At 32.4% G+C, this 14,922-nt stretch overlaps 1 protein-coding gene across 1 annotated transcript in view; it reads right to left on the bottom strand.

Annotated features, from left to right (window-relative positions):
• Window positions 1–14,922, bottom strand: part of CNBD1 (cyclic nucleotide binding domain containing 1) — a 517,073-nt gene that overhangs the window by 143,503 nt on the left and 358,648 nt on the right. Inside the window, exon 6 of the mRNA XM_011998293.1 lies at window positions 1,418–1,611. Coding sequence (XP_011853683.1) covers window positions 1,418–1,611 — 194 coding nt within the window. The remainder of the gene's footprint in view (window positions 1–1,417; window positions 1,612–14,922) is intronic.

Genomic DNA, 14,922 nt, shown 5'->3' with positions numbered 1-14,922 from the left:
AGCCTTGATACATAAAATGTGATCATGGTCACCTGTTACAGAGAATAAATAGGCAGAATTTCTAAAAAGTAGAGTTTTGGTTCAGGTCTGGTTCCCAGTGGCTTCACTGGGTCCATAAGCCTACCCCATGGGCAATATCCGTGGTCCCTAAAAGCATAATTTAAATGGATACGTGGTAGTGGGTAGAGTTTCCACATTGGTTTCTTGGCCTGTGCAGTAAGAGCTATCACAGTAAAGATTAAGTGGAAGCCTCTGAAACTTCTCTCTACCCTTTTCCTCACTCTGGTCAAGATAGGAAATTGAAAACAATATCACATCTCAGGTGGAATGCCAGAAATTAGTACTGCTCCTAAAGACCTAAAGCAGAATACAGATCTGGTGATTCCCATCATATTCCCATTTAATATATGAGTTTGAACATTCAAAAAAAAAGGGTCTTTGAAGTCTGAATTCAACTACTAGAAATTAAATCAGGAAACAGCCCTAATTATAGCTGTTGTGCTAAACGTGGCATATTTGCTAGAGCAGATTAAAATAGCATTAGATCCGTTATATGTGGCCACTGACATGGCAAATGCATTTTTTTTCCATCCCTAACAAGAAGAAACATCATTCATTCATGTGAAATGAATAATACACTTTTATAGGCTTGTTTATTTTTATCCTTGTCTTTCTTTCTGGGTATGATCCATGCTTATTTCTCTTGAATGTGATATTAGTTCTGGATTTTTCTGATTGTACCCCATAATGCCAAATAATTTGGTTTTAATTGGTTATTTGACTCTTTTCTACTGTGGACATTTTGATCACTCTAAATTGAGAACTGACTATCAGCCACAATTCTAGTCAATTCAGACCTCTATCCTATGTGGAGTATCCAGAGATTTACAAAGATATGGAACTTTTTAATTTTGACCAGCTAATAGTCTTGAAATATTATATAGATGCAAAATATTTTCCTCAATTAAGAATTTCTGAATGTAATGAAATTAACTACTTGACTATCGTAGCATTGCTCTTGTGACAAACATAATAAACACACATTTCTTGACTTGAATTAAAGGTCCTTCATAATCAATTAGTCTTCCTGTCTCTCTCTCCTCAAATCACCTATTCTCTCTCCCTTATCTGAAACTACTATTATCCTTCTTTCAGGGATCCAGCCACATCAACCTTGTCTGTTATCAAATATACCATACAAACCTTGCCAGTTGTCACGATGCTGTTGAAGACATCCTTTATCAAAAATGTTTAGTCAAATGTCAATATTAATAATATCATTTATATTTTAAAGGCTATATTATCTTAAATATTTCAGGACTCTAAAGATACTGGATCTTAATGTCTGGAAGAGATAAAGTTTTACAAAAGCATGTTATCTTGTTACTTGTAGAAAAAGCAAATACTCATCTCTTACCATTGAGTCATGTGAATGTAGGTACATCTTAGCAAGTGTAGAGTTTTTGAATTTTTCACTCAAAATGAAGCTGTGGAAACTCTGAGGTATGAACGAGACTGGTGAATCACTTCCTTCAATCAGATTTTTATACACATTTGTTTGAGGTCGAGCTAGGCCTTTCAGTATTACATAAAATCCATCATTTGCAATCACTGAAAAAAACAAAGCCAAAAAATGTATACCATTGCTCAGGCTCCTTGATATAGATATGACTAATACATATATTGCACTTACGGTACTTTCAACACATTTCTTTCAGTGTATTCTATAACAATGAATTTAATGTAATAGGCATTTTCAAATAGTTTATTCAAATAACAAGAATAACAAAAGCATGTTTGTACATTGGATTATTCTTTTCAGACAATTACATATAGTTGCTATCCTCTCATAGAACTGATGGGTTCTAGGGGAATAAAACATGATTACATATAATTATTAATAGAGGTGAGACACTGTGAGAAAAATGGGTCCAGAAAAGCCTGATAGGTTCTAGGGGAAGAAAACATAGCATATAAATATTAATAGATTTGAGACATTGTGAGAAAAATGGGACCAGAAAAGCCATTGAATGTTTTTTAATGTTTATAACCGTCCAATACACAAAATGCCATTTTTCCTATTTTATATAAATAACAATATATATCTACCCTTAATTTTAATTTATCTTTGCTCTGGACATGATGACAATCACTTATAGAACTTAATAATGGAGAGAGTCTGGAGAAGGTGACTGATTATTACTAGAAAGAAGAGTTTTCCCAAATATATCCTACTCCATAACATAAATCTCTAAAGTCTGTCATCTAACCCCAATTCCTAAAGTTAAACTGTATGCCTGTAGGTCAGAAAGACATACTCATTTGTGAATATTTCTAATGTACCTTAAATTAATTCCAGTTCTTCTGAAGCGTGGAAGGGGGTAAGAATAGGATGGTGTCTTTCTCCATTTCTTATTTACATTACTTCCTAAGATTGAAGCAAATTACTCAAGTGCTGTCAGGAGATATTTTCGTACACTTTGCTTATTAACTTGCTAGAAATAGAAATTTTACAAATTTCATTTTCAGGGACAATCGTTTTTTTAAAATGTCCCAAAAGTCATCAAATGCCTGCCATGTCTGCTTTTTTTCTAACCTGAGTGCTAATTAGTGTGACTTTCTTAGTCACAATTCATACACAGGGACCGTGGGGGAGTGATTCACATGCTTCTTTAAAGCAAAGGTTGTTCTTGCTTGGATGTCTGAGGTTAAACTAGACCTCCTTCCAGGCAACACAATACAAGCATATCTCGTTTTACTGTGCTTTGCTTTTCAGTGCTTCACAGATACGGCATTTTTTTACACATCAAAGATTTGTGCAACCTTGCATCTAGCAAGTTTATCAGCACCATTTTTCCAATAGCATGTGATCACTTTGTGTTTCTGTGTCACATTTTGGTAATTCTCACAATATTTCAAACTTTTTCATTATTACTGTATCTGTTGTGGTGGTCTGTGATCAGTGATCATTGACGTTACCATTGATGTAATTGTTTTGGGCACGGCAAACTATGCACATATAAGACAATGAACTTAATTAGTAAATGTTGTGCATGTTTGGACTGCCCTACTCAATGACTGTTTCCCCATCTCTCTCCCTCTCCTCAGGCCTTTCTACTCCATGAAACACAACAATGTTAAAATTAGGCCAATTAATAGCTCTAAAATGGCCTCTAAGTGTTCATGTGAAAGGAAGAGTCATGTGTCTCTTACTTTGAATCAACAGCTAGAAATGATTAACCTCAGTAAGGGAGGCTTGTTGGAAGATGAGATATGCTGAATACTAGGCCTTTTACACTATATAGTAAGCCACGCTGTGAATACAAAGGAACAGTTCTTGTAGAAGTTTAAAAGTGCTATGACAGTGAACACACGAATGATAAGGAAGCAAAACAGCCTCACTGCAATACTGAGAAAGTTTAAGGGGTCTGGATAGATGAAACCAGCCACGGCATTCTCTTAAACCAAACCTAATCCAGAGCAAGGCCCTATTTCCATTCAATTTCAGGTAAGCTAAGACAGGGTGAGGAAGCTCCAGACGAAAAGCTGAGAGCTGGCAGAGTTTGGTTCATGAGGTTTAAAGACAGAAGCCATATGTATAACATAGAAGTGCAAGGTGAAACAGCAAGTGCTGATGCAGAAGTTGCATCAAGTTATCCAGAAGATGAGCTGAGGTCACTGATAAAGATGGCTACACTAAACAGATTTTCAATGTAGATGAAACAGCCTTCTATTGTAAGAAGATGCTATCTAGTACTTTATAGTTAAAAGAGAGAAGAAGTCAAATCCTGGCTTCAGAGTTTCAAAGGAGAGGTTGATGATGACATACAGCTGGTGATGGTGACACATAGGTCAGCTGACTGTGACATGCAGCTGGTGACATTAAGCTGAAGCCACTACTCATTTACCATTCCAAAAATTCTAGGGCCCTGAACAATTATGCTAAATCTACTCTGCCTGTGTTCTATAAATGGAACAACCAAGCCTAGATGACAGCATATCTTTTTATAGCATTCTATAATGAATATTTGAAGCCCACTGTTGAGATCAACTACTCAGAAAAAGACTCCTTTCAAAATACTACTGCTCATTGACAGTGCATCTGGTTACGCAAGAACTCTGATGGAATTGTGTAAGTAGTTGAATATTGTTTACCTGCCTGCTAACACAACATTCATTCTGCAACCTATCAATCAAGAGGTAATTTCAACTTCTAAGTTTTATTATTTAAGAAATACATTTCATAAGTCTATAGCTACCATGGACATAATTATTCTGATGGATCTGGGCAAAGCAAACTGAAAACCTTCTGGAAAAGATTCATTATTCTAGATGCCATTAAGAATATTTGTGATTCATGAGAAGGGGTCAAAATATCAACACTAACAGGAGTTTGGAAAAGTTGATTCCAACCCTCAAGGATGACTTTGATAGGTTCAAGGCTTTGGTGGAGGAGGAAACTGCAGATGTGGTGGAAACAGGAAGATGACTAGAATTAAAAGTGGAGCTTACTTACGGATGTGACTGAATTGCTGCACTCTCATGATAAAACTTAAACAAAACAAGGAGTTGCTTCTTATGAGTGAACAAAGAAAGCAGTTTCTTTAGATGAAATCTACTTCTGATGAGTAGGTTGTGAACAGTGAATTTTAAAAAAGATTTAGAATGTAACATAAACTTAGTTGATAAAGCAGTTGGGCAGGGTTTGAGAGAATTGACTCAAATTTTGAAATGTTTTATGGGTAAAATGCTATCAAACAGCATTACATGCTACAGATAAATCTTTTGTAAAAGGAAGAGTCAATTGATGCAGAAAACTTCATTGCCATATTCTTAGGACATTACCACAGTCAAACTGGGCATGGTGCTGCATGCCTGAAGTCCCAGCTACTTGGGAGACTGAGGTGGGTGAATCACTTGAGCCCAGGAGTTCAAGTTCAGCCTTGGCGAAAACAACAAGACTCCATCGAGAGAGAGAGAGAGAGAGAGAGAGAGAGAGAAATTGCTGCAGCCACCCCAATCTTCAGCAACCTCCAGCCTGAATAGCCAGTAGCCATCAACATTGAGGCAAGACCCTCCACCAGAAAAAGATTAGGACTCACTGAAGGTTCACATGGTCATTACTATTTTTTAAGCAATTAACTATTATAAATTAAGGTATATATATTTTTAAACATAATGCAATCACATGCTTAATAGACTACATGATAATGCAAACATAACTTTTATATGCACTGGGAAACCAAAAATTGTGTGTGACTCATGTTATCATGATATTCATTGTGTTGCAGTGCTTTGGAACTAAACCTGAAATTTCTCTGAGGAATGCCTGTATAATAAATGGATCAAGTGCTAGTCTAGGAGGCAGGAGGAGGACTGATTTTTAGTCCCAGTGTTGCATTCATTGTGTAATATATTCCTAGAATCAATGTCCAGATCAAAGATTGTCATGCTAAGTTATCTACATGTATTTTAACTGTGTTATTTTGTCAATTATTCACTGAATGTAATAATTTTATGTTGTTGTAGTTACTACTATAGGGTTTAAATGAATTTTGAAACTAATATACATAACCAAATTTTACCAATGCAAAGATTATCTTAAAAGTTTTGGCCAATTTAAATTAGTGAAATGTTAAAGATGTAGATGAAAAGACTGTATCTAATAATAGTAATTAAATTAGTTAACAATAATGTTAAAAACCTCATATTACATAATATCACTTCAGAAAAAACTGTGTTTAATATGAAAAGCATAAATATTCAAATATCTCACATGAATCTCTTTTGTAGTTTCTTCATCATAATTCAGATTATTTATTTCATCATCCAACACATTTCTCTGAAACCATTATCTTTACTCCAGTTGGTTTGGGATACAGTATATTTGCATTTCAATGTAAAGAAGTCCCTGAAATTGTATCGCAAGCTACAAGTACTGTAATGACTTGCACAACAAGTACATACATAACTGTTTTTAGCTAAATTGATTTTTTAATTTTGTAAAATGCTGAATTTATTGCTAAAAATGCTTTTACAAAATTAAACTTACTGAAAAGGCACAAGAAAAAATAAGAATCACCCATACTTATACAAATCAGAATTTTTGAATAAGTGTATTTATTTGGAAACAGAAGAGGGAGACTGCAATAACCAAAGGTTTAAAAACTGAAAGAATCAGATATTGGCATGGATGTGAGACATCTAGAATTCTCACACATTGTTGGTGGGAGTATAAATTATACAATTACTCTGCAAAAATATCTGGCAGTTTTTTTTTTTTTTTTTAAATGAAACATACTTCTAAACTATGTCCCAGTAATTCAGCTCTTAGGTATTTGCTCAGGGGGAATAAAAGTAGATGTCCAAAAAGGACTGGTACAAGGATGTTACTAGCAGCTTTATCATAATAGTTGAATGCCATAAAAAGCTCAGGTGTCCATCTGGAAGAAAATATGTAAAGAAGCTCTGGTATGTCCCTGCAATGGAATACTACTCAGCCATGAAAAGGAATGAACTATTGATTCATACAACATTGATAAATCTCAGAAGCATTATGTTAATTGGAATAAAGTTTTCACAAAAGGGTACATGCTGTCTGATTTCATTATAAAGTTTTAAATTATTCATGTGAATCTAATTCATAGTGAGAATTAAAAAAAAAAAAAAAAAAAAAAGAGAGCCATTGCCCCTATGGGATAGACAAGAGACTGACTGGGAAGAAGTATAAACAGAACTTTTGAGGTGATGGTAAAGTTTGATAGCTTGCTACGGATCTGGGATACAGTATTTGTCTAAACTCATCAAGTGATATATTTAAGGTATATATATATATATGCACATCACTGTATATAAATTTTGCCTTAAAAAATAAAGTGTCAGAAACAAATATTGAATCCTAGATACACTCTGAAGTGTTTAGGGGTGAAATGTCCTGATGCTATGATATATCAATTAAATGGAAGCTTATGCAAATATAACAGAGAAAAAAAAACTAGAGAAAAAAAATTAGTGTTCACAAGATGACAGCAAATATTGTTTGACTCTTTCTTGGTTTTGAACACTTTATTATATGCCAGACACTACACTAAACATATTATAACCCTATGAATCAGGCACTATAATTGCTTCAACTTTACAACTGCAGAAACTGAAAGCAGTGAAAAATTAAACATCCTTCCCAGGCTTGATGAGCCAGTAGTGGTTGAGCCAGTATTTGAAGACAACCAGTGGCAGTTCCACATGACGATACTAGTCTTTGTAATTTGACATAGAATTCTCTCTTTCTTCCCCTTCCCTCCCCTCTCTGTCTCATTCTTGAAATATATTGCTTAGGGATATTGTTTCAATTATGATAAAATAAGACTACAATGTGTTATTTAGTATGTGTCATTTTCAGTTAAAAAATATATTACAAAGTAATATATGTTCATTTAAACAGTTTAAAATAAAAGTAAATATATGTCTGCCTATGAATGCATGTTTAAGATACAAACATTATAATACAAAAACAAGTCTAGAAAGAGATTTGGTAGTATGAGTTACTTGTTCCTAAGAGAACAACTTATGTGGCACCCTCCCATACTCTCTCTTCCTTCAGCTCTCAACCATATGAAGTACTGGCTCCCATTTTGCCTTCTTCCATGATTGTAAGTTTTCTGAGACGTTAAAAATAAGTCTCTTTTTAAAGAGACTTGTAAAAAAGACATTGTTAATTATTGAGCAACATAACAGTGCTTGATTAGAACTGTAAGTATACCTTTCACTAGATGGTCTCCGTAAAATAGAGGTTAATGTTTTCAGATCTTAATGACAAATGGGTTGATGGGCTATTCCTAAATAAATGACTCATTAAGAAGCAACATTTTAATCTGGATTTCTTAAATCTAGAAACAGCTATTCCTGTTATTCATATATACCAAACATGCCATGAAGAATAAATATCACATACCAAGCATGAAATGTTTGTCATGCACTGTGCTACGTGTTCCAAAAACCCAGAAAATCATACATTGTTAGTGCATATTTCAGATGAAGAAACCAAGGCTCAGAATGATAAAGTAACTCATCAATAGTTACAAAGTACGTTAATTTCTGGAAGTTTTCAAATGTATTCTAACATCTGAAGGATACACACATACATACAAACATACATACACACATAGGAGTGCTCTGTGCGTGTAATTTGCGCGTGTGTATTTATGTAGTTATGTGTAGATATAAAATGTATATATAGATATATATGTACAAATGTATGTTAGTTTTATAGATCTTATAAACAACCTCAATGAGAATTAAAAAAATTCTTACCATTCGATATGGTTTGGATCTGTGTCCCTGCCCAAATCTCGTGTTGAATTGTAATCCCTAATGTTGGAGATGGGGCCTTGGTGGGAAGTGACTGGATCATGGGGGTGAATTGTTCATGAATGGTTTAGCACCATCCTCTCGATGCGGTTCTAGTGATAGATTTCTCATGAAATCCCATTGTTTAAAACTCTGTGGCATCTCCCTCCTCTCTCTGTTCCTCCTGCTCTCAGCTATATAAAGTGCTGGCTCCCATTTCACCTTCTGCCATGATTGTTAGTTTCCTGAGGCCTCCCCAGAAGTTGAGCAGATGCCAGCATCATGGCTTCTATACAGACTGTGGAACCATGAGCCAATTAAACATCTTTTCTTTATAAATAATTATCCAGTCTCAGGTATTCCTTTATAGCAGTGTGAAAATGGACTAATACATTATTTGTAACAGAGTTCAGAAATTGACCCTCAATTATTTCCTTAAATTAACATAGTTGGTGTATTCATAAATCTATCAAAATTATTTTAGAATTTGAAAATAAAAGTTGTTTTTTTAAATTTCAGACATATATGCAGAGTGAGATGAAATTTTAGGTGAGTTCTGTATAGATGTACTACAGGAGAATAAAAAAGGAAAAGGATCCTTATTCAAACAAAAAATTTAACAATATAAATGGAGTTAAAATGAAGAGTTCAGAGAAAAGTACAAAATTTAGCAGAAACTGAATTTACAAAAGCTTCTCAAAATAGAATTCAAAGAATATTTGTCATAAATCCCCAAATTTATAGAAAAATTATTTAAATACTATAAAAACTGTCTAAAAAAGATTACTATCTAGTTAAGCTCTCAAAGAACAATTAAAATATTACTAACAGAGCACAAAGTGATGTTAACTGTAGGAACTGTGAGAAAAAAGACATTTGTTAATAATGCAAGATAAATATAAGTATTCGAAATTTTTAACCAGTGAGAAGAAACAAATAGCATGGATTCCTTATTCAAATATTCAAAATACATAAAATGATTTCATGTATTTTTTAAGAAAAATACAAGCATTTAAGAAAAATCAGACAATAAGGAAATAATACTGATTTCCAGCCCATTAAATAATGATTCCCAGACTCTGCAAAAGTAAAGGAATTTATCAAAATCAAGTTGGTTAGGAATAAGTTTCATAAAAGTATTTATATACCTAGCTTCTATTACATGAAAAGTCAAAGAACTATTCTCATAAGGACTTGAGAAATCTCCTAGTGCAGGACCCCATATTTGAAAATAGCTCTTAACTATACTTTTATTAACGAACAAAAGGCATTACAAAAGAATTAAAAATACTAGGGAAACTTTAATCATTTTGATAGTGACTTTTTGAAAAGTTAAAGGCCAGTTACAAAGTTTGATTAAAGCAATCATGATTGTGAATCTTGCTAAAGATTTCCCACTCTCTGGTACAAAGACCTTCAGCTAAAATCAGCCGTTCTAGAAGGACTTAAAAGTTTCAAGGAACTGTAATTGGATGAATAAGGTCATATTGTCAGCGGCAAATCCCTCCTTGCCCTATAAAATTGAGTTTAAGTGTTATCTATCTACCAGGGAAGCCTTTTCTGACCTCAGCCCTGCCCTCATCCAGTCTAATTAACAGGCCTCCTCTGCTATCTTTCTTCACAGAATTTTTGCCATGGCACCCTTTGTTTTCAGTCTCTGTCAATAGACTGTAACCTCTTGAGAGAAGAAACTCTGACTGCTCTCTGTATCTCCAGCTCATATCACACAGCCTGGATAATTTTAAACATTTAGCAAAAACACTCGTCGAATAAATGAAAGCTTAATTAATGATCCCCTATAGTATTTCTCTCCAAAGAATTTTATAAAATATTTGAAGATCAAGTCTTTTTTTTTTTTTTTTTCCTTAGAATTCTGTCTATTGAGGAATAAGATAAAACTCTTTGATAGTCAATTTTCTTCTCAGGCCCTTATATGGAAGCCTAGGAAAAATACAGGAAAGTTATATAAATTTTAAGCCAGATGGATTAATTTATGGAATCTCTTTATAAGGTCTAAATGATTGCAGAGATAACAAAGCAATAAATGGCCTCTTCATAGCTTTTATTATATTCAATAATCTTTGGAAATGGGATTATTTTGCATAGGTCCAATTTTTCCTCTTCTAAGGTACCAGGAGTAGTTATTTTAAGACACAAGTCTAATAACCTTGCTTAGAATAATGCAATAACTTGTAGAAGACAATATGCAAATAAAGGTGGATATTTATTTTGAGAATAAAAAAGCAAATATGTAAATATTATACAGCTAACTGGAAGGGATGTAAAGAAATTTATTTTATTCTATTTTGAGCTCAGAGCTTCTATTGAAACTGCCTTCAAATATTGATACTCTTTGTTCCAAAATAAAAACAAATACTCTTCTGGTACTGTGGAAATTACAAAGTATATAATTATAAGAAGCATCACAAGGCAAATATCCCTAAATGAGTACCTAAAATGATATGAAGGTCTGAAGAAGAAATAAATTGTGCCTGATGGGAAAGATATGGAATGACTTCATGAAAAAGAAGCATTTATGATGGATCTTGAAATGTAGATACAATTTTGATTGACAGACAATGGAAGGAAAAATATTTGTATAATAGGAAATCAAATGAACAAGACACAGAAGCAGGTAACATGGAGTACTTCATGGTCTTCAGTCAAGCTGGGAAGGTTGATAAAGAACAGTGAATTACCCAGTTTGCCAGAAGCAGAGTACAGGAAAAAGTATTTTAAAGAATTCACTTAAAAGCAGGCTAGGACATACTTAGGAGAGCACTTAAAATTGGAATTATCTTTTAAATAATCAATTACAGAGTGTTCAATTAGAATAAAAGGAATACTGATTTTTAAAATGAGGTATGACTGGTTCAAAATGACTGACTAGAGGCATCTCATAGACACTTTATCCACTTATAAGGACAAAAATAATGTATGAGAAAACCATACCTCAAATACATTATCCAAGAGAGAACACTGGAGTTCAACAGAAAAGTGGCAGGAAACACCAAAAATAAGGACAGAGAAAGAAAAGGGGCAGCCTGCTTGGCAGGGACAGTCAGAGCCAGTAGTGACTCTCAAATATGGGGAGAGGGTGATTTTCAACATTTGCATTACCAAAGCCTTAAAATTTATAATGCAGCAATAATGGCATTCTCATGTAACAGTGGGATGATACATTTCCTATCATTTGTAGACAAGTATCAAGAGATATTAAAATATTCCCACATTTTTATTCATTACTTTTAAATTTAGAAATCTGTCACAAATAAATAATCCAAAATACAAGTAAAAGTTACTGTAAATATATATTCAGGACCACAGTATTCATGATAGGAAAATATGTACTACCTTTTTAAAAAGATTGATGAAGTGTAACATATCTGTATGACCAAAAAAAAAGTGGTGTTTACAGAAATATTAGCAGTTCAATTAGGTGAATGTTGAGCTTAACTTTAAAAGTTTATTCCCAAAATTTATAGGAATTTATGATAATTAAACCTTTTTATTGCCTGTTGTTTTTAGGATAATAATATGAATTTTTTAGACTTGTAAAATATATGACCTAGTGAATGGACATCTATTAAGGTACTAGTTAGTCAAAATATTAAAGAAGTATATGAAGGTACCTAAAATATAGTTAACTTTTGTTATTCCTGTAAGTAATTGTATAAGCATGTGACTATTTTAACATTGTTTGGTTCAAAACTAATGTAGATATGCCTGATTCCAAACAGTAAGCATGAATAATAAATATTGAACAGTTTAGAAATTGTGTTTATTTAATATAATTATGAATTTCAGTTGTTCATGACTTGTCCATCCAACTGTTCGGCTAAGCTCCAAGTCAGTATTTAGTATTTTATCACTTGCTGACCATCACTGTGTACTTAAGAGTTACTATAGGAGTATTCTGGCTATATATATGCATATATATTCTGGCTATATATACATATATATGGTCTTTAGACATCCTATCATAGGATGTATTCATTGATTTGTGGTTAAGTTGAAGGTATAATTTGTCTTGAAGGGTATTTAAGTATTTCAAGACCACACTGATATCACTAAGACTTTACACATCTCTGTGTAATCACGTCCACATGCAGAGGACCTATGTGCTGATGAGAGTCTGTTTTCATTTATGTCCCACAGTTTCTTCAAGTTCAGTCTCATTCATCCTCACCTTTTACAATACTTATTGTAGTTTTCAAGTTATTCTTCCAAGATTTGAAGTACTTACTGAATTTGTGTTTTTATAGTTGAAGTAATAATGAAAATGCTTTTTGATTTATATATACTTAAGACAGTTATCAAATGACACATGTATGTCTAAGCCTCGTGTATCATTTTGAAGTCAGATTCAAAAACATATACAAATTAATTTATTTTTTATAATTTCTTCAAATATTTCACATTTACATTAAAAATTTCCAGAGAAGGAAAACAGTTTCTTATTATGCATAATAATACATATTAAAATCAAAGCCTTTGAATTTTTTCAGTAAAGGATTTCATTTGTTATCTAAAAGGATTTATTTTGTGAGCATTCAAAAATATAGACAATATTGTTTAAAATGTTAATGAAACATAATGAAGATAAATATTATAGGAAAAACTGATGAAGACAAGAATAATATTGTGTGAAATTCTATATCTTTGCAAGGAGGTAATACTGGATACGGGGACAATTTCAGCTCCATTTTCCTTACTTTTAAAACATTTCAATGTTTTAATATTTATATCAAAACAATGTCATATATATTTTAAATCAAATAGTTTTTAAAGGGAGGAAATATGATCAGTTACAGGATTTAGTAACTACAAAAAGGCTCAATAACATTGAATATATTTCTCCCAAAAGTTTACACTTTAATATAAACATAACTAAGATTTTCACAAAACTAATTAATAGAATACCCTTTACCAAGCATAATAGACTATTTCTAAGAATTTAAAAATCACTTTTACATGGGAAGATCAAAAGAATGGCACCTTGATATATGGCCTTAGAATTCAGCATTATAATTGAATGATAATCATTAGTTTATCTGGAAGAATGCATGAACTACATCTATTTCAGATTATCATCTAGCAATAAATATATTGTTCCTGAATGAACTTTAGATCAGTACTGTGTATTAAAGGTTACATTGTTGGAAATTACTTCCAATACTACTTAATGCATAGATTTATGTATCAACTATTTTTTGAATAACTATTATGTCTGACCACTGCAGATTAAGTTATGTTTCAGATCAAGAGCATGTGTATGTTAGAGTTAGCCCTGCTAGGAGCGGGGAGGAACAAATAGCTTCGGGATGTTGAAGAATTCCCCATATGCCTGAAAAAAGCATTATGGTTCTTACACTCATAGGTATTCGGGTGGAAGAGCTAAGAATTTTTTACCTCTGAAAATAAATAGAAGCACTTACAACACCAAAAGAAGGTGTTTTTTTCTGACTCCAAGTTGTATACCATTAAGCTTTTAAAATTTGCTATGAAAAGCCCTTCTACTAAAACAAACAAAAATCTCAGAGAGGTCTTTTAAATTTTTTTTAAAATATCAATTCTTAAGACATATAAAGTCCAGGTGGTTTCTCCACTTTTTACTGATTTTAAAATATATACTTGGATAACCAGATTAATTGGCTTTTCAAGATTTCTAGTATAAGCCAGTTAATCTTGATAATAATCTACATAAACAATAATACGAGGTTTCAAATTGTTGGTTTCTTCAGTCATTCTTTCTGATAATAAATATGAATTGTTGACTATTAAAGTCAAACCTTTTGTTCTCTCCAGTGAAAAGGTTATTTTAACTTACTTCAGACATTAACATTTAACAGTCCCTGTGGCTACTTAAAAAAAAAAAAAAAAAACTTGTTAAAAAATATCTACCTTAAAATACACCAACAAATTTTATGCAATCTTATTTCTTCTATGTTTGTTGTCTAGCTTAGATTTTGATTGAAGTACATAATAACTCAAAATATTTTTCTGAAATCTTCGCTGTGATTCTAATATTAAGTCATACCACAGTTTAATCCTAAATGTATCAATTTTACTAAATCTCCAATTTCATAGGGATAAAACTGTATCACCTTATGGGTACAAAACTGAGTGACTATTTGATTCATTTTGCCATAAAATACAAGATTTTTAGCCAATACATCTTATTACAAGTTTATTTTACATCTTCTTTTGACTTTTGGTCTATTTATAATGTGCTATATAATCACGTTTTTCAATGCTCTATTTTAAGTTTTAAAATAAACACATATTTATTATTTTCCTTTGTCATTAAAAAATCATCTTAACTCTCTTATTGGTACCACTTTTATAAAAAGAGTATATTTTGCAGATATTTAAAAGATTAAAATTTACTTTGAACATTAAATTCAGACTAGTGCCATAAAAAGGACATATTACATCAAGAGCCATTCTACTGATAACAGATAACAGGGAGAGAATTAGCATCACCATGCAAGACTGTTCTCACAGTAGAAAAGATCATAAAAGCAATAGCACTGATTTCCATAAGCCAGCATTTCAGCAAAGATATTTTAGATT

The sequence above is a fragment of the Mandrillus leucophaeus genome, unplaced genomic scaffold (genome assembly GCF_000951045.1).
Source record: "Mandrillus leucophaeus isolate KB7577 unplaced genomic scaffold, Mleu.le_1.0 Scaffold1155, whole genome shotgun sequence".
NCBI classification, from domain to species: Eukaryota; Metazoa; Chordata; class Mammalia; order Primates; family Cercopithecidae; genus Mandrillus; species Mandrillus leucophaeus.
The sequence above is the reverse complement of the archived record's forward strand: the minus strand, read 5'-3'. Positions and strand labels throughout refer to the sequence as shown.